The sequence below is a fragment of the Vigna unguiculata genome, chromosome 5, assembly GCF_037176805.1.
Source record: "Vigna unguiculata cultivar grain cowpea cultivar isolate G323 ecotype 2 chromosome 5, ASM3717680v1, whole genome shotgun sequence".
In the NCBI taxonomy this organism is placed as follows: Eukaryota; Viridiplantae; Streptophyta; class Magnoliopsida; order Fabales; family Fabaceae; genus Vigna; species Vigna unguiculata.
The window spans coordinates 40,638,190-40,659,627 of NC_140796.1; the positions used below are offsets into that span (position 1 = coordinate 40,638,190).

Sequence of the window (21,438 nt, forward strand, 5' to 3'; positions counted from 1 at the left end):
TGATTTGATATATGGTTTGCCTAATAAGATCATCACTGATAATGCTACCAACCTAAATAATCAAATGATGACGGAATTGTGTACAGAATTTAAGATTCAACACCATAATTCTTCTCTTTACCGTCCGAAGATGAATGGGGCAGTTGAGGCTGTTAATAAAAATATAAAGAAGATTATACAAAAGATGGTAGTCACGTATAAGGATTGGCATGAGATGCTTCCTTTTGCTTTGCATAGATATCGCACGTCAGTATGTACTTCAACCAGGGCAACACCTTTCTCTCTGGTATATCGAATGGAAGCAGTACTCCCTTTTGAAGTAGAGATCCCATCCTTGCAAGTATTGATGGAAACCCAATTAGAAGAAGCGGAACGGGTTCAAGCCAGACTTGACCAGCTTAACCTCATTGAGGAAAAAAGGTTAAATGCGGTGTGTCATGGACAATTGTACCAAAGAAGAATGAAAAAAGCGTTTCACAAAAAGGTGCGTCCCAGAGAGTTCCATGAAGGCGATCTAGTTTTGAAAAAAATCTTACCTATACAAAGGGACCATAGAGGCAAATGGACTCCAAATTATGAAGGCCCGTATGTGGTGAAGAAAGCATTCTCTAGTGGGGCACTAATTCTCATAAGGATGGATGGGGAGGAGTTACCATTGCCAGTCAACTCTGATGCGGTTAAAAAATTATATGCATGATGATTCCATAATAAAGGATGCAACTAAGGATATCGACATTATTGTCAAGTTTTTGTATTTCGTTTTATTTGATCAATATATATATATATATATATATATATATATATATATATATCATTTCATAAATGTGTTGCAAAAGTGTCACATTGAGCTGATAATTAAAAATAATAAAAATATTGGTAAAAGGGTACATTTATGATGAATTCACTAAATGCCACGAAAATGGAAAAGAAAAGGAAAAGAAGGAAAAATAAGAGTTTTATGCATGCATTCATGCACCCTCATCACATCATACCATCAAGACTTTAAAAGCCCATAGGGGAAGGTTTTCACATGGCATTCACGTTGTGTTTGTTTATGCTTAAATCAATTTTCAGGTCCTCCTTTAGATGTAAACCCTCTCCTCGGGATTGGTTTAATCTTTTCAAAAAGAAATTATATTTGCAAAAAGTATATGTTTTTGGGATCGGGGCCTACTACGTGGTAATGGTCGCTGAATCCTTTAGATGTAGACCCTCTCCTCGGGATTGGTCTAATCTTTCTCAAAAAGTTTTAGTTTGCAAAAAGTGTATGTTTTTGGATCGAGGCCCTCTACGTGGTAATGGTCTCCAAATCCTTTAGATGTAGACCCTCTCCTCAGGATTGGTCTAATCTTTCTCAAAAAGTTTTAGTTTGCAAAAATTTTATGTTTTTGGATCGAGGCCCTCTACGTGGTAATGGTCTCTGAATCCTTTAGATGTTGACCCTGTCTGATAACGCTGTCGTTGACGCGATCAAATTAATACTACTAAACTATAGCAACTTCAGTATTGCTAAGATAGTAGTCAAAAAAAATAGAAAGGGTAAAGTAACTCTAAGTCGTCTCCCAACAAACACATAATTGATTTTTAACAAATTAGTTCTTATAAAATCTATACAAAAGAGTTAGTCAAATAAAATAATAAAAATATGAGGGATAAAGATAAAAAGATAAAATAAGATAGAAAAGATAAAAACAATAGTAAAGAAAATAGATTGATTCCATTGCTTTTTCAAAATAGATTCATCATCGATTATCTAAAGATTATTGCTCAATTAATTATTGTTGTAGATTTACAAATTAATCAATGTAAAGTCTCAATTAATTTGTTGGCGTTCTCACTTTTAACCAAAGTATAGTCTCAATTAAAAGTGAGAACTTTTAGATTATCCACAGTAAATTCAATCAAAGTACAGTCTCAATCAAATTTCACTATGCCTAATCATGTCTATTCTTTTATCTCGTCACCAAATAAAAAGCTTAATTAATCAAAGTAAAGTCTCAATTAATTGTAGTTAGAGTAAATACCTTTAACTAAAGTAAAGTCTCAATTATTGGTAAAAACTCATTTAATCATATGAAAGTTTCTAAATAAAATCAAAGTAAAGTCTCAATTCAATTTAAAAACCCTTGGACTCATATGACCAACATGCATATAGATTTAAAATCATTACTTCTTACGTGATTCAAAGATAAAAGACATAGATGAATGAAAACCTCAACAATAATAAAAAGAACAAAGAAATTAATTGATCTAACCTCAGAATCCAATTAAGAAACTACAATGGAATCAACCCAAGAAGTTTAGAACTCCATGAATGCAAAATAAAGAGAGAAGAATAGAGAGAAGAAAAGAGAGAGAAAGAAATTAGGTCCCCCTAAGGGTTCCTCAATTCCGACGTGTCGAGCTTGTCCTTTCTGCTTCTCCCTTGGTGTCTTTATATAGGAATTGGACTAGGCTTTTTTGTTGCTAAAATCCCTCAAATATCTTTTAAAATAAAGATAAAGATAAATATTTAAAAAATATTTGGAGAGATATAGACTATTTGACAAATATAATTGGTTGATAATATCAATATCTAATATAATTAAATTAATTAATTAATTAAAGATATATGATAAATTATCACCAATTAGTATTTGTATAAATTTTCCAAATCAACCCTTTGCAATCTCCTTAAATTATCTTCTAAATAATCCAATATCTTCAAGATATATTTGTTTGTTGTGGAACTAAAAAGATTCAAGAAGATCTTGTCATATTTAAAAAGATTTGGTAGTTATTATCTTTTAATATTTTATGATATAATTAAATAAGATAATTATTTAAACATATCAAATAAAATATCTAAAGATATATTTTTCCCAAATTATCTTCTATCATAAAGATAAAGAAAACCACAAGGTCCAATTTTTTTGTTCCTCTCTTCTTTGTTTAGCCAAACTTCTCCACTTTTTCAAGCTTTTCTTGCCGTCTTCATTCAATGCTTGGCTTGGATTTTTGTTTTCTTACTCTTGGATTTATCTTTAAGGTGTCATGAAGCTTTATTCAATTTATTTCCACACCTCCATGAGCTCAACTTAGCTGCAGCTGCACTAACACACCTCATAATATCCAAAGAACATTTATGCAACTGAAAAGTTATTTTTAACATGTTTTTGTATCTCATGCTCAATAAACCCAATTATAGGAAATCCCAATTAAATCAATCTTTAAGCACACAAATTCAATTAAATACCCAGAATTAAACATTAAATGAGGGCAAAAATATGCACTTATCACTCTCCTCGGAATTGGTCTAATCTTTCTCAAAAAGTTTTAGTTTGCAAAAAGTTTATGTTTTTGGATCGAGGCCCTCTACGTGGTAATGGTCTCCGAATCCTTTAGAGGTAGACCCTCTCCTTGGGATTGGTCTAATCTTTTTCAAAAAGAAATCATATTTGCAAAGAGTATACCTTTTTGGATCGAGGCCGTCTACGTGGTAATGGTCACTGAATCCTTTAGATGTAGACCCTCTCCTCGGGATTGGTCTAATCTTTTTCAAAAGGAAATTATATTGGCAAAAAGTATATGTTTTGGTATCGGGGCCCTCTACGTGGTAATGGTCGCCGAATCCTTTAGATGTAGACCCTCTCCTCAGGATTGGTCTAATCTTTCTCAAAAAGTTTTAGTTTGCAAAATGTTTATGTCTTTCTGGATCAAGACCTTCTACTTGTAATGGTCATTGAATCCTTTGGAAATGAGGTTGTTGGTTTGTGACTTTTGATTTCATGTTTCGCCTTTGTTTCTTTTGAAATCGGACGAAATTAATGTCTTTATCTTTACTTATATTTCTTTGAGAATATGAAAATGTAACATTCTCATATTATCAAGAAAAATCTAAGTAAAGAGGGGCAGCTGTCAACACCCAATTTCGTCCCGCTAAATAAATAATAATAATTTATTTTTTCAAAAAAAAGGGTAAAAAATATAAAATATAAAATATAAAAAAAATAAATAAGTTTTCTCTTTGGTTTTTTATCTGTGTCTAAATAATAATAATAATAATAAATAAATAAAAAGAAAAAAAAATTAATTTTGTATGTATTTTCTTTTGAGGCTTTGTTTCTATTTTAGCCCAAAATACTCTATATACCCACACCATTTTTCTTGCAACTAACGGCAGCCCAACATTTAATTTTCGCACCCTCACTCTATGCTTTGTCGTTTTTGCTCCAGATTAAGAAGTTAGTCTAATAATTAGAAATAGAATATGTTCTAATATTTAGAATTATTTACTCTAATTTTGTGCTCTGATTTTATGACACCTCCTTTTCCAGATGAGGAAAATATTAATATGTTTCTCAAGAATATCTTTTTTGTAATTATAATTAATCTGTCCTGATCACGTTTGATTTTGTGCTCTGATTTTATGACACCTCTTTTTTCCAGATAGAGAAAGTAGTAATATAATTCAAAACAATATCTCTTTTACTAATTAGAATCAATTTTGTTGATCACGTTTGATTTTGCGCTCTGTTTTTTTCTATGATTTAATTCCCATATTGTAATAATATTAAGACTAGTTCTTGCCTTTTAAAACTCGTTGTAATTAAGGCACACCTTCGATCGCCACCCCCACGTGCTTCTTAGTGTTCCAACGCAACTATTGTAAGTATGATCTCCCGTTCAGGTTCCCAAAATTAAGTTTTTATTCTGTTGTGCAGTATTTCTCGAGATGTGTTTTTCATCTTGGTTGAATTTGATGTTTTCACTATTTCTTTTTGATTGGAAAAAACATTATTGTCATGCTTTTTGGGGTTCATTAGTTTTATAATTAATGTTTTGTTGATTGCTTTGGGTTGTGAACGTTGTTGCGTGAATAAGTGAGATATATCATGTTTTGACATTTTATGAATATGTTGTGCCATATTTTTTTCATGTTAAGGATTGTAAAACTTTTTCATATTAAAATAATATGTTTAATCCTAAACGTTATTTTGTAATCTTTTATTTATTTATTTTCCTAATGTTTTCATATATTGTGGATATATAATAGTCACATTTTGTTGGGTATCAATGTCTTATTTCGGAAGTTTGTTTTTTAAAGGAAGTAATAACAAATAAATAATTTAAATACCCTTTTAACTTTTAAAATGTATAAGTGCTCGTGTGACCGCTCGCGTTGACTTATTACTTAATACCTTTGCTTTTCTATAAGATTACTAAAAAATATACAAAATTTTCAAATATTAAAAAAGAGTGATATCAACATCTTCGAACAAATTATTTTCAAAAAGTCTTTTTCATAAAGAACTAGGTGACCCTGATTCTCTATTATGAATGGAGATACGTAGGAGCAAGGAGTAATCCTTGTCGGGCCCAAAAAACAAAAAAAAAAATCTTTTTTGTTACGTTTGTTTTTCTTTGTCATTTTTTTTTATTTTTTTTATTTATTTTTATTAATTAATTTATTTATTTATTTATTTATTTATATTTATCTTTTATTTTTTTTATTTTTTTTAAATAAACATTTAAAGGAGACCACATCAATTTGTATTTTAATTAAAGGTGTCGTCTTAGGATGGGCGTTGTAGGGTGCTAACACCTTCCCTACGCGTAATTAACTCCCATACCCCCAATCTCTTTTTTCGTAGACATTGCTCCATTTTATGGTTTTCCATAGTTTCCTATAATAACTATGGTGGCGACTCCAAAACTTTTTTTTTTTACAACTTTTATTTTTTGGTTCGTCATCCCGTCACGATTTCGATTGTGACAAATGCATAACTTTAAAGTTTTAAAAAGTCATGATCAATATCGTGTATGTGAACATGAATATAAGTTGTTATTTATTGGTGCAACTATTGTCAAACCTCATCCTATGCCAAATATACCTTTAAAATTATACAAGTTCAAAAGTACGAAGGAAATCGTAGATGGAGATTGTTGTCCATCAATCGTGATTCGTATGTATATATTACATTTATGGTTATTTGGTATATATTTAAATGTTTGGAACTAATTACTATCACATTGGAATCAAATATTATTGGGGTGGTTCAAAATGTAAGAATCAAATTGTACTTTGTGCGATGGATATGCCACAAAGTTTTGGGAAGCTGTGAAGGATATGAAAAATGAAGGCAACTTTGTGATTATTTTGACTCAAACAAAGATTAAGCCTGCTTCAAGTAGTAAATATATTCTTCTATATATTGTTTTATTATGTAGGAATTTAATAAATTATTTGTCCTTTAGGGCAGTGGCCAGTTTTCATATCAAACTCATGGCATGGTTCAAAGTTCTTAATGGACGATACCATTCATGAGATTAAAGAAATGAAGCAAAAGTTGATTGGGTAAGTGAATTTTGAATTTTAATGCTTTTTTCTTATATCTGAACTTATTTTAATGATTTGGACAATTGTAGATTAGCTCCAATGGATATCTCTCACTCACAAATTAGAAGTTATCTAACTAGATGCTCCTAGAGTAGTGAACAAGATAAGTTTATGTGTAAGGTTGATGTTAAGATGATTTCTGAAATTGTTGCAATGAAGCAGGTAATATTCAATGTCCTTTTTAACCTTAAATGATGTATGAATTGTTAATATCAATTTGTATATGTGTTTATTTATTATAGGAAGCATTTTGTGTCACTATTGCAAAAACAATGAAGTTTGTTTTGGTCAAGATGGATGGAGCTATCTAGCCTGCAATTATTGTAATAGAAGAACTTAACAAGTCAGTGCTTTCAAATGCACTACATGTGATGGATATAATCTGATTGTTGCAGTCAAGTTAGTATGCTAACTTTCTTTGTTGTAAGTTATTCTATTAAGAATAAAAATGTTATTTTTATTTGGGATAATAATAACTTTGCACAATTTTAGGTACAAGTTAGAAATACAAGTTTGCTATCAAGGTTCTTTTGCTAATTTTGTTATGTGGGATCAAGAATGTACTGACATTACTGAAAAAACAACTGCAAATTTGAGGAGTGTTATGATACAAGTCATACATTGGCATATTAAATTGTGATTTAGTTCCTAATTTTTTAATATATACGTTGTGTATGTATATATAATGAATTATAAGTTAGTGTAAATCATTAAATTGACAATAGGCAGGTGAAGATGATCCAAGATGTTTTCCTAATGACTTAGATGTGGTATTAGGATGCACCTTAGCATTTAAAGTTAGAATACAACCATGAAATAGAAATGCATTAGTAGTAAAAGCTTCTACAAATCTTGATATCATTGCACTAATTAAAGATCAATTCCAAAAAAATGAGGTAATAATTAATATGTGTAAGGTAATGGTTAATAATGCTCTGTTGATTTTTATAGTATGCCTGTTGATTGGTAGTGTATGTGTTTGTAACAGACTCTAGATATAAGTCAAAAAAGTACTTCTGACGTGGTTCTTGAACAGGTTGTAGATGAAAGTCAAAAAATTGATTGTGATGTACCAAACTCCAATGATAGCCAAATTGTAAGTATTGATATGGTTTCTATTTTTGTGGTTTGCTAATTTTGAATGTATCTATTTCATACAGATTGCAGAATTTAGCTCGAAAAGCATTTGTGATTTAAGTGCAGATACTGATAGCTTTATTTTAAGTATTTAACATCAAAAATTTGGTTTTCAATTCCAATATAACTACTTCTAATGTTTTCACAATATTCATATTTATATGTTGTGAATTTGTGCTTATGTAGTATAATCACTCAGGTACAATAGACCATGATCCTGATTCACAAGGATATATAACTCCTGCAAAAAGATTGTCCGCTCAATCTACCAATGATAATGAGATTTCACAGGAAGAGCAATCAGGACAATGATCAACAACTAAGATGACCAAAGTGATCAAGAAAGAAGGAGAAATGAATATTGATGAATTTGTTAATAAGATTTTTATGTAAGTAGTTGACTCTTTTGGAAACTTTAACTTATAAAGGACTTCAGTCTTGATGTTTACCCTTTTGGAAGCTTCTGTTTTATATATATATAAGTACTTGCGTTTTAAGATTTAACTTTTGGAAGTCTTCAATTTTAGAAGTATTTAAGCTTTTAATCATGTTATTCATTATGAATACTTTCTACTTATATGCACCTTTTTGTATAGGGATGTCATTATTAGTAATGTCGATCTACTGTAATGTTCGTACATTTGTCTTTTATTTGTTTTCATATAATAGTTTTATACTTTGGCCATTTGAAGAAGAAATATATACAGAGCCATTATTTTGTAAAGGCAAAATTAAAAGCAATAAAATTGAAAGTGCAGGGATTTGTTGTGAGAGTACTCCATAAAAAGGATGGACATCAAAAAAATAGAATTGGTATTATAGCATTTGTTATCAACTGTTTCCCTTTAAGTTGTTATATTTTTTTATACTTCTACAATTTGAATATAAGTCAAGATTACATATTTTAAATTTTCTGATTTGATCATTTTAACTTATTTTTTATTAAATATTGATTAATCTTATATTAGTGTTCCTTTCGCAATTCCTTAAGTGTTTGTTTAGATAAGTACTTCTTTTACTTATGTGATATTACAAATCCAGCAATGATTTCTAATTTCACTTATGTAATCCAGCAATCATGTCTACTTTCACTTATGGAATATTACAATTGCTTCATGTTTTCTGTAGGGATTGGCTAAAATTAGATTTTTTTCGAAAAAAAATTAGAATATTGTAATGAATTAAACAAATTTAAACTTTATTTAACTAAGTATAATTTTGTTGCTGAAGTTTAATTTTTAGCTTACACCAATTTATTGTTACATTGATATAAAAAAGACAATTGGAACAAACATGAGTATAAAAAACAAGCTCCATTATTGCAATATATGCTTATATATATATCTACTCATTTTATATATTAAAATATCAAGTGGTTGTGTGTACAAATATCACAAATATATTAGTACTCATAAAGCATCCATATATCAGTTTACCACCATACATGTTTCCAAATTTAAGTTACAAAATATGACAAAATGAGATGCCAACATACATCATCCAAATAAGAGTTTGTAATCCTCCACAAATCAGGGTTGATACCATATATCATCTCAAATTTAAGATTCTAAAACACCACAAAAGCAGGAGTGTTACCACTAGATGACATCACTACATATAGATATATAATCAGATACATCCCTATATAGACATGTAACTTATTTCAATTTATCTTCACCATGTTGATCCGGTTTCTAACATTTGTATAAACACCAATTCATATTCTTTCTCCAACCCTCAATCCATTCTTAGTGCAGAAGACTTTCCAGCCAGATGTTATGTAGCATTCTGTTGGTCTTCTCAACGGCCATCTTGACCTACACTTCCACTCCAACCCATCACTATTGACCAAATAGTAGTAGTCGCAATTCCTGTCCAGTGCATTTAAGGAAAACTCTGAACACACATACTGATAATTTGAAATATGGTTAACTTTCTTAAAATTTAATCAAAAAATTAAACAATAAGGCAATAACAGATTGCTTAGAAAAATACCAATAATGAGCACTTGACATCATAAGAAGACAATTCCTTATCAATGAAGAAATCAAATGCATGAGGGTCCAGTTCAATGGACAATGTGCTTTGATCAAAATCAGAAATGTCAGTAGATTCATACAAGTCAGATATATCTATAGATTCACACATCTCAAAGTTTGAAGAAGAAATCACAACACGATCTAAGCAAGAATTCCTATCAGGTCTCCTTGGTTTGTAACTTATCTCAATCCCAGTCATTTTATCATACAACCTGAAACAAAACACATTGCCCTTTACATACTTTCCATGAAGTACATGATCTCCCTTTAGTTGATAATAATGGATTATGTTTAAGATATTGTTGCTAACAATTGGGTAACTATGAAATATCTTGAATGCAGACCATAAAACTCGATAACGGGAGCAACAAAAAAAGATTTTATGGGTGCATGTGTTCCATCAAACTCTATAGTTACCAGGTTCCCATTGGAATCTCTAAAGAAGTTTGAACCACTGACTAACTTCTCACCCCAGTAATGAAGGAAAAAATTTTGAAATTGCACAACCACCTGTACTTACAACGTTTAGTATCAAATATAGAAGATCATATTAAATACAAATTGAGTTTGCACAGTTACATGAAATTTATAACCCTAAAGTAAGAAATCTATAAATTTAAACAAACATCAGCCCAATCCAGAATCCAAATAGTGAACATGCAAAAAAAATCTTCCATGATCAGATTTTAGTAAGCACAACATATGATTTCAACAAAAAGAACTCATGCAAATAAGATATATAATGCAAATAGAGAATAAGGAAAGATAAACTTACTTCAGAAGGTGTAAAATGTTGACATGAGAAGCAAAGGTGGTTTACTTCTTGAAGATATTAATGAAGCTCTTTTCAACTATCGTGAAGCCATTACCATTGGAATGAAGCCTACATTGATGAAGGAAAGGAGATTTGATGATAACCATGTTGATCAAGGCTGGAACGTGTAACATCCCGCCCGAATATTACGAATTTAATAAAATAAAATAGAAATAACACGTCAGCATCATTTATTAAAAACTCATTTAATAAAAATGCCTCGTTTCCCAAACACGGGAAATGTAAAACTTCATTAAATTACCAGTAAGTTCATAAATACAAAACTGTGATTTTAGTGAAATAGGCCATAAGCCCTTACATCATATTTCAAAATAGAATAAACAAACGTGAAAATAAAAGTTCCCCTAAACATCCCCTCTCCGCAGCTAAGCCTCACCAGCTCCACCTGCATCATCACCTGCTCACGTGTACCGCGTACACGATCATCGCCAAACACAAATAGATAGGGTGAGCTAACAGTTAAAACACACAAAAATATACCAAACATACATATACATGTAAACCCAACACAAATAATGCAACAATAGTACGAACTCTTTCTTTATACTGCATGGCCACAACCATATAGAATATCCTTACTTTTCCCACAGAACCTTACTCCATTTCCATCACATGGCCACCACCATGTATACCGATGCACCTAGTGGAAGACTTGTTACCTTCCCTCCACATGGCCACCACCATATATATTAAGTACATCAGGGAACCTCGTTCCATTTCTTTCACATGGCCACAACCATATTAGCAGTGTTCTACATCTCCTAGTAAGTATCTCAAGGTGTCTTGCTGCCACACCTATCGACCACAACCGATAGAGCACGTGCGGAAACCATGCTACGGATCACACACCGTAACGCCAGGTGGATTTCCAAATACGAACATAGTCTGTAACGTCCCAGGACTACCAAACTCGTCAACAACCACTAAGGAGGGCAATCCATCTGGACCCATCTGTACTGGTCACAACCAGCACACTCACACCGGCACACTCGCCAACCCGAGCCACAAGTCAAGGTTCCCCATGTTCATCCGCTATCCCGAGCCACAACTCAAGGGAAGTCATTCCGGACCACAACCCATAGAATGGCACGTGTTTAACCCCTATCCCGAGCCACAACTCAAGGATACGTTCTGAGCCACAACCCATGGAACACCAGCAAGCCCACCAAGAAGATATTTTAAAAGCCCTGCAGAACACCTCTCACAAGTTTCATCTCATCTTATAAACACAGCGGGTACATCTTCCTTAAACGTACCTCTTCACCCTTGCTTGCTTAAATTAAGAGCCTTTGTTTAACCACTCCAGCCCACCTTTTTTAAGCTAGGCCCCCAACTTGTGCAAGCCTCCAGCACCACTACAGCCTACATATTCTCGCTTAAGCGAGCTCATGCTCGCTTGGGCGAGACCCTTGTTCGCCCAAAAGAGAAATGCCTCGTCTAGGCGACGAGTCCCACAAAAAAACACAAACCTTCCTTCAAAATCTCGCTTAGGCGAGAGGGTCTCGCCTTGGCGAGACGTACTCCCGCTCAAAACAACAATCAACCTCGCCTGCGCGAGTTGTTCAATCAAAACACACAATTGCATACGAGTTCTCGCACTCGCCTAAGCGAGATGAGCCCTCGCCCAAACTCCAAAACCCTCCGCCCGAGCGATGGCCACGAGCAGATAGAGGATACGCATCCCTGCATATCTCGCCTAGGCGAGCCTGACTCGCCTGAGCGAGAATTGCAGGTTTTGACACTGATTCACGCACGCACACACTGCACCAGCGACCCCAAATCACATCTCAAACACACCAATTCTTTAAGCACAATTTAGATAGGCATATACGCATTATTTGGACGCGAAAATAACCCCCAACCACCCAACTTTGCATAATCACAGAATACACCACATACCATCCCATTATAGGCAACTTTTAGGTCCAATTCCAATGCAATAGTCCCCAAAATCCACAACCCTGAATTCCCTCAAGTATAGCACGAATTTTAGTGCAACAATTCATCAAAAAATCAAACAAAAACAGTGCAGTAAAGCTAAGATTCGGGTTCAGCTCCCCTAACCTGAAAAATCCCTTGCTTAACTTCTGAAATTGGGGAATTTCCTTTGATCACCAAGACTTGCCTTATCACCACTTCAATTACCCTCTCTACTTCACTCCCAACTCTCTTTTCACTCCCAAATTTCGTCCTCCCTCTAAAGCTCTCAGAAAATAGCCTTCCAAAACCCTATTCTCCTCTCAAATTTTGCCTTTTATAGGTCTTACTAATTGGTTAATGAAAAAAAAGGGAATATGATTAAATTTGGGTTTTATTGTTTTTCAAGGGCCATGGCTTGATTGTTTCTCAGCCCTTTAGCTGCCCACTTTCTGCTAGGTTTCTCCACCTATTCATATTCAGCCCACAACTAAAGTTTAAGCCAAAAAGAGTTAAATTTGACTTACCAAGGTTTGAACCCATGACCTTCCCCATGCCAAAAATCAAAGCTAAACCACTAGGCCAACTTATGTTTCTTGCTAACACACACAATTCAAGCATTATCTCATACAAAAATGTGGCCCAACATACCATTAAAATAATAATAACAAAAATACACACAATTGGCATGCATAGGACTCAAACCCAAGTCCTCTCACACAAACCAAGTACTCTCAACCACTTGAGCTAGTACTTTTCCACATCATAAATTACACAATTTAATATCATAAATGCACAACCTACCCGTATTTATTAATTATTTATTTATTTAATTAATTAAATTCCGCGGGTCTTACAGAACGTGTGCTTTCTATATAGTTACATCATTAAGAAAGTGTATTTGAAGTTTGTAATTCATATTATAGACCTTGTTGCATTAATTAGATGTATTTGGTCTTTGTTCTGTTTTTTAATTTGTTGAATGGTTTTTCAACAAGTTAAAATATGTCTTTTAATCTGTTGAATGGTTTTTCAACAGATTAAAATGTTGGCTGTAGTAGTCTTAAACTGTAACAAATTTAGTCAGTTGATTTATTTTTTAATCGACTGATTTCACTTAAGTCAAGTGAAATCAACCGATTGATTTAAAAATCAACCTGTTGAATTTCGTAACAGTTTGACTATAAAAGCTATGATTTTCGAAAGAGAGGTCAATTGATCAGTTTTAAATGTGAAATTGCTCTGGAAACTCTCTCCTTCGTGATCATACAGTTTGCAACAGTTGAAGATTGATCTTGGATCAATTCTTCGAGCTTTTGGCTTGGTTTGAAGCTTGGAGAAAGTGGTTTGTGGTAGGCTGGATTGTGCTACCACTAAGGTTTGATTTTTCTCAAGCTTTTTGTGTGTGTCTGGTGGTTTTCCAAGTCTGCAAGAGGGTTCTTGCTGTGCTGGTGTGTCTCTTGTGTGATTCAAGAGTCTTTTGTGGTGTTTTTGCATATTTTGAAAGTGTAAGGGTGGATACTTTGTAAATCTTACGAAATAGTGCAAAGTCAAGCTCAGGTTGCCTTGGCAAACTGGATGTAGCTTAGGTTTGAGTGAACCAGTATAAAAATCTCGTGGTCTCCTCTCTTCTCTAACCTTTCTCTCTTGCATTTTCATTTTAAAGTTTAAGAAACTTGTGTTTTAATCATTTTTTTCATGTTCTTGCATGTTTTCATGGCATCTGCAGCATTGAGCATGTTTGTATGATCATTTAGAACTGGTCTTGATCATTCTTGTGCATTGTTCCTGGTTTAAAACTTGAATTTTCATTTTTGCATTTTTTTCAGTATTTCAGTCGACTGTTTTCCTATTTCAATCGATTGATTATACCAAAACAGAATTTGTTTAGTAAAATCAATTTGTTAACTTTATTTTTGATCGACTGAAAGTATATTGTCCAGCACCTTTTGCATCTTAACTTGTGATCTAATTGATTCAATTAAAGGTGGTTTTAAGCTTGCAAAGATAGCCTAAATTTTTAACTAGCCAATTCAACCCCCCCCCCTTCTTGGCTTTTCAACCATTTCAAAACTAACATAAAACTGCTTATAGACTGCTGAAACCAGTTGCGAAAAACAAGCCCAGATGGACTCTTCATGGTGTTGGTGAGTGGAAGTTTCTAGATCACTTCAGACCAGGATGCCACTAACAGGAAGTCTCCAAACCACTTGAACTCGTGATGTTGGAAGAAGTCTCCCCAATTTATAGAATTGAACATACCAAACATAACTAAATTTTTTATAATAAAAATTATCATAGAAAAGGACAATTTGACGTTTGAAAAAAATACAAGAAAATCTAAACTAGATAACATGATATAACTCTTTTGACATATACTGAACGACATTAATTATAAGCTAAATTAAATTATTTAAATTAAATCATTTAAGCCATTCATAATAAAATTCATCATAACAAATCTTAAAATGAAATTTGAGTCCTCACACTACTAGAAAAATGCTCTATACCTGCATATTCTTTTATAAATTTTTTTTTGGTAAGAAATTGATGTGTATTTTGTTTAGAAAATTTTTTGGCAGGAAATTCATTTGACTTTTCATACAAAATATAATTTGCAGAAAAATATTTGCAGATTTTGTGACACAAACTTTTTTCACATAAAATAGATGCAAATTTTCTTATAAAAATTATCCGCAAGTAATTACTTGCCAATTTACTTACGTGTATGCTTATGATATAATTTTTCTTACCAAAAAAATTTTGCAGCAACATTATTGTTAGAAAACTTTGTATTTCCTGCCACTTTTTTTAGGATTTTTTTTTTAAAAATACTTCCTGCCACTTTTTTTAAGATTTAAAAAAAAATTACTTGCAAATTTATTTGTAATAAATTTTTGTCAACTTTTTTACCAATTTTTTTAAGCATAAAATTGTTGCTAAATTTACCACAATTTTATTGATTATTTGTAAATTTATTTGTGAATCATAATTTGTAAAAAAAAAATTGTCAATATTTTTACCAATTGTTTTGGCATGAAGTTATATATACTTTAAACTTTGGCAGGAAACTGTTATAAAAAAATACAAACTTCTTGCAAATATTTATTTAATTTTTTTTCGTAGGAACCTAATACAAAACTTATTAAAAATTTATTTTATAAATTTTTTCATACAAAATTTAAATCAGCAGCAAACTTATCATTTAAAATGTTGTCGTAGGAAACTTTTGTCCAATTCTTTTATACTAAGAGGAAACGTGGCGTAAATTCTGCTTTTGCTTTTGTGTAAATACTCAGAGTATAACAGGAACTTAACATTTACACAGGAAACTCCTCTCAACATCTTTCTTTTGCTTTTGCACACCACTCTCTCGCACTCCACTTTCGATTTCTCTCTCGCGCTCCACTTTTGTGTTCCTCTTTCGTTCTCTATTCTCGTGATCCGTTCTTGTGCTTTCGTGCTTTTTGCTCTAGACGTTGTTCTCGCAAAATCACGTTGCTTTCGTACTCTCGTGGACTCTCTTACTCTCATTAATAGTAAGATTCTCAATTGTTCAATCGCATATTATTTCATTCTCGCAATCTCATCACCTCTATTTCTTCTTTTGCAGAAAATTGCTTTCAGATCATAGTGTGTTACACACAAACCCTAGAAATTATTCATGTAATGTTTATTTGGCTTTGGACCTAGAAATTATCCTTGTGCACGGTTTCCATTCTTTCATTTTTAATTTAATTTTTGTTTTAGTTGACTAATCTACATATTATCAATTTAATATAATTTAAAACTTATAGAATAAGAACTTAATAAAATTTCAATTTGACATTGTGACTTTTGCTTGTATATGTTGATTTTCAGGGTTTATAGTAGGATTTGGGCTCAAGCAATGGTAGCATATATATAAACATTGGTAGTTACTACTCTGCTGGAAACCTCTTGGGATTCTTATAGGCTGGTTGTTGTCTTCGAATATTATTGTAAGTCTACCATGTCCTACCATGTCTCACTCTACTGCACCGTAGACACTTAAATGTTCCAATTCACTATTACATAAATTAAAATAATGGTTCTAATGATTTAAGTAGTGATGCTAATTAAGCAGTTTGTTGATGCAAATAACAACAAAGTGTTTTTCTTTAGTTATACGAGTTTTTCTTTATTAAAATTCACCAGCTACCTTTTTTTATTCTACTATTGTGTATACTCACCCTTTATAGCTTTTGTTTGTTGATGTATGGAGGCCTTCCCCTGTTCATTCTACTAGTGGAGCATGTTATTACATTGCTTTTATTGATGTTATTTTTAAGTTTATTTGGTTTTATCTTCTTCATTCATCTCCATTTCTTACTAATAATGGTATTTTGCATTGCCTAATATGCTCTCACACTCATTTGTTGAGAGAAAACACTGTCACATCATTGATACTGGTTTTTCTCTACTTGCTGCTTCTAGTCTTCCTCTTAAATTTTCTTAATGAAGAATTGGCTAAAATTGCTTACATGCAACAGTCCCCTGGTTTTGTCTCCACTAATCCAAACTTTTGTTTTCCAACTTGAGCACTAGACAGAGGGTATGTGTTTCTCTGAATTGCATGTCTAGTTTATAGTAACTATGGTTTACATTGAAAGTTGTCAAAATTTCTCATAAACTATGCAAATGGTTCGGTCAATTATTATTGGCGGTGGAATACCTGAAACACATGTTTCCTTGTTTTTTATATGTTAAGGGTTGAGGCTTAGATAGGGTGGTGATTAATAATGTTAATGGATTTTATTCATCTAGCATTTAACCATTGAATCCATACAAAATCAAAAATGCTTCGAGTGGAATTTGATTTTGCTTTTCTGCTAGGCAATGTCAGTTGTTATTGTGGTTCTATAATTAGTTTCTCTACTTAAACTTTTAGTGGTTCCTGCGGCAATGCCTACTTTAGAAAACTAGACTTGGAAGCTAGACTAGACTTAAGCTTGTGATCCTCTTCTTTAGAAAAATAGACTTGAAATAGCACTTGGAGCTGATTTTAGAATATTTGTACATAACTACTTTGGATACGCATCTGACTTTTACTTGTACATTTATTGTTTCGTATCTAGAAGGTGTATTTAGCTGTTTTTTTTCTTTAGTCATGCTTGGGCTCTGTAGACCATTTAGAGAACCTTACAATTTAGCTTTTGATTTAATTTAATTATACTCTTGTCTAACTATTGTTGTGAATGAAACTAATTATGTACGTTGTAGATTTTAAAATATATATTATACACCTACTAAGCTCACTCGCAAGTTTTAAATTTCATTATGAGAATTGAAAGAAACAGTTTTGTTTTCAACTTTGGCAATAAGGTTTGCTTAGATTGTTAACAACTATCGAGAAATTATGGCATAAACTAGATGATACCAATAATCTTATCAACTTGTAGTTATTCAAATAAATTATGTTAAACAGGGGATTTGCACCATGTATAATGATCTGCACCATGAGATCATTATTATTATTTTGTCTTTGTTTACTTTGTTTTTATTGAGTTATTAATGTCTTTGTTTTCATTAAGTACTTTTCATTTGCAGGACAAATTTGAACAAAGAAAACGTGAGTTAACATCTCAAGGCAATATGGAGAATGCTAGTGATGGTGAACAATCCATTCACGAAAATCCATCTGATTGGGATATATGGATTGACTCAGTTGGTAAGAAAAAGGGAAGGGTATTTGGTCTTGGATCTGTGGGTAGAATGTTTATTTCAACCTCAAGTCAACAGTTACATTTTGAGGAAGTTGATACTTTAAGAAGTCAGATTCAAGCATTAAATGAATCATTACAAAGACAAGAAGAAGAAAAGGTAGAAATGAAAAGAGAGTTGCAAAAACAAAGAAAAGATAAAATAGAAATGAGAAAAGAGTTGACTGAGACAAAAAATCAAGTAATAGCTTTAATGCAACATTTAGGATATGTGGCATCCTCTTCTCATCAATCTTTATCATCTCCACATACCAATGAGGATGAGGATGACAACGATAGTGACCATACAGAAGATGGTGATAATTATTATTTTATTTTGTACTTAGTATATTAAGTTAATTTTGTTATTTATTGTATTACTTATTATATTTCATTTGAATTTGCAGAGAATACAAGGTTTTGATTATAGGTACAAATTTGATGCAATTGGTAGTACAAGAAAGTTTTAAAAGTCATTTGATGGATGTGTTCATTTAATTATTATTATTATTATTATGCAAATTATTAAATTTTATGACATTTGAATTTGTTTATGACTATTGCAGGTTATTGAAATATTGGAGGCAAATTTGGAGTATTGATATTATTGCAGGTTACTCAAATGGTAGTTTCAATTTACTTGGATATTCATTTCAACTTTGAAAATTCTTGGTTTGAAGACTCACAGAGTCAGTCAAGCATGAAGAGTATTCTTATCAAAAAAGCAATATGCTGAAAATTTTCTTGAGAGTAAATATTTCTACACTTTTTCTTGCACATTATTAGCTTCAGACCTTTCCTACAAAGGATGGGAGTGAAGAAGTGTGAATCATATTCCTTATACTAGAGTAGTCGACAACCTTAAGTATGTTATGGAATGTACTAAACCTAATTTAGCTTCTGTTGCATGGAGTAAAGATATATAAGATTAAAGATAGAGCTAAGAAGGTTGGTGTGCACTGATTTAGATTATGGTATTCATCTTGATTAAAGATCTCTTTCTTGGATATCTTTATTCTTTGTAGTTGTGCTATTAGTTAGAAAGTTATACATCAATCAAATGTTGTTGTATTATCTACAGTTATTCACCGGATCTTTCTCTGCCCAAATCTGAATATCTTTCTTTTGACAGGGAACTTTATAGTAATAATATAACTGGGAAAATCCCAATTGAGCTTGGGAGTTTGACAAACTTGGTGAGCTTGGATCTTTACTCGAACAAAATTACTGGTCTCATTCCAGAAGAATTAGGCAACCTTAAAAAACTATGTTTCCTGTATGAAATGCTTTCCTTGATTACTGGTCTTGATTACTAGTCTTGATTTATTTGATTTTGATTATTACAAGTATGATCTGTTCTTTTGACTATTTTTTGTGTTTCTGGGCGTGTATTAGACACAATGATTGAGAGAAGGAAACTGTTCTTTTGATTATTATTTTTTGTATCTAGAAGGTGCATTTAGCTATTTTTTTTTTCTTTAGACATGCTTGGGCTTTGTAGACCATTTAGAGAACCTTACAATTTAGCTTTTGATTTAATTTAATTATACTCTTGTCTAACTATTGTTGTGAATGAAACTAATTTGTCAGAATGATAGGCATGGATTCTTCTCTCCAAGATTTGCACAGTCTGATGCAGATGGCAAGGACCAATTTGTTGCTTCTTGGAAAAGATTAAAGTATTATATGTTGCTTCTTGGAAAAGTTCCTTTAAACAAAGATATTATGACCTTTTGAGAGCCTTACTTTTATTTTATGTTTTTAATTTCTAAAGCTCAAATTAATAAAATTGTTTTCTGCATTATTTTGTCTACATTGTTGATCATTTGAGCTTAATCTTTTATATATTCATGATGCTCGTAGGTAATTTTGCAGGAATAAAGTTATAATGTCATTTTTGAAATTATTGTAATTTGTTTGATATATTTTGAAGAATATTTTAAAGATTTGAAATAGCTTATGTAAAAATTTATTAACTTTTCATGAATTATGTTATTCAGGATCATTTATTTGGTCAAAAAGCTAAATAGACGTAGAAAGTATTTTGTTTTTTTATTTAATTAATATATGGTATTGATAATAATAAAATAAATAATTTTTTTACAAATTATTTTGTCAATTAAAATAATATGAAAGCAAAAATTATATATTTTTTAAAATTTATAAAAAATTTCTTGCGAATTTTCTTACAAAATTATTGGTAGAAAAATATTCATACAAATTCATTTTCGCAAAAAAATTACCTGCAATTTTTTTTAGTAATAAATTACCTGCGAATTTAAAATACGCAAAAAAATTACTTGCGAAATGTAAATTTGCAAGAAAAAGTACTTGCGATTTTTTAGATTGATTTTTTTGCAGGAAAAATTATTGTGAATATTTTTCACAAAAAAATTTGCAAGAAATTTCCTGCGAATTTTGAAATTCCCCAATAACTAATTACCCACGAAGGTATTACCTACCGATCAAAATTTATAAGAAAATTGGCAGGAAACACTTTTCCTGCAAATTTTTGTAAAAAATCTGCAAGAAATTTTTCATGAAATAGAGAAAATTCTAGTAGTGTCATAAAAATAATCTTAAATCTGAAATATATATATATATATATATATATATATATATATATATATATATATACAATAATTAAAAGTTAAAAGTTAAATAAATTGCAAAAAAAATTTCACTCCCGCCATTAACAATTAATAGATTTTAGGAAAAATGCTTTATGGAAAATTAAACTGCAAGATGTAAACTGAAGAACAAAATGAAAAGCTAAGAATTGTTTCAAACATGGAAGTAAGGATTGTATTCTGGCTACATCCAAAACAATGTATGAAAATAGTTGATTGAAAAATGCAGAAGACTTCAGGTTACCTCTATTCAACTCAATACGTGCTTTCTTTTCTAAAAAGGTATACATTTCCAAACTGCTATAGAATCAACGTATACAAATTCTTCCAAACTTAAAACTCTTGGCTTTTATAGATACAGAACAACGTTCATCAAATCTTTATAAAATTATTCATTGAATAATTTGTGTTCATTTTGCAATTCATCTAATGTTCTATATATTTCATGTATATTACTAGATCAGTACTACACAAAATATTTTCTTTATTCTTACAACTTATTAAATATTTCAGGCTTTTCTACTTTGTATAGTCATTTATGGATAATCATAATCAGATGAATAAGCACAATTGTGCTTTGGCAAGATTGAAAGGAAAAGAAATTCTCATTGATAAGAGAAGTGGGTATTACACTACTGTAGTGGCATCCTCACCTTCTCAAATTTAATGTCAATTGAAAAGTCTTTCAAGATCCAATGAAAATAGATTTTATTAGAGCCTCTCCCAAATGAGCTTGTCCCAAATGGAAGGTAGCAGTTAACAACTGATTTACACTTACAAT

General features: G+C 31.5%; 1 protein-coding gene and 2 long non-coding RNA genes across 8 annotated transcripts; all 3 read left to right on the forward strand.

Moving 5' to 3' along the window:
* Nucleotides 1-67: 67 nt before the first annotated feature.
* LOC146886432 (uncharacterized) lies at nt 68-697 on the forward strand. The gene has a single exon (XM_085673445.1). The coding sequence runs from the start codon at nt 68-70 to the stop codon at nt 695-697; it is 630 nt and encodes a 209-aa protein (XP_085529571.1).
* Nucleotides 698-15,645: 14,948 nt separating this feature from the next.
* On the forward strand, nt 15,646-16,233 carry LOC146886433 (uncharacterized). The gene is made up of 3 exons (XR_014995176.1): nt 15,646-15,846; nt 15,921-15,973; nt 16,169-16,233. It is a non-coding gene; the product is annotated as an uncharacterized LOC146886433 (long non-coding RNA).
* Nucleotides 16,234-17,881: 1,648 nt separating this feature from the next.
* On the forward strand, nt 17,882-19,831 carry LOC146886434 (uncharacterized). 6 transcript variants are annotated; one of them, XR_014995174.1, is made up of 5 exons: nt 17,882-18,344; nt 18,435-18,457; nt 18,594-18,777; nt 19,160-19,303; nt 19,618-19,831. It is a non-coding gene; the product is annotated as an uncharacterized LOC146886434 (long non-coding RNA). The 6 variants fall into 6 exon arrangements; XR_014995175.1 differs by having other exon boundaries at nt 19,160-19,223; XR_014995172.1 differs by having other exon boundaries at nt 18,594-18,652.
* Nucleotides 19,832-21,438: the final 1,607 nt, after the last annotated feature.

Excerpts from the sequence above, each read along its gene's own strand:
- LOC146886432 (XM_085673445.1), top strand. The coding sequence starts at position 68 with ATGACGGAATTGTGTACAGAATTTAAGATTCAACACCATAATTCTTCT.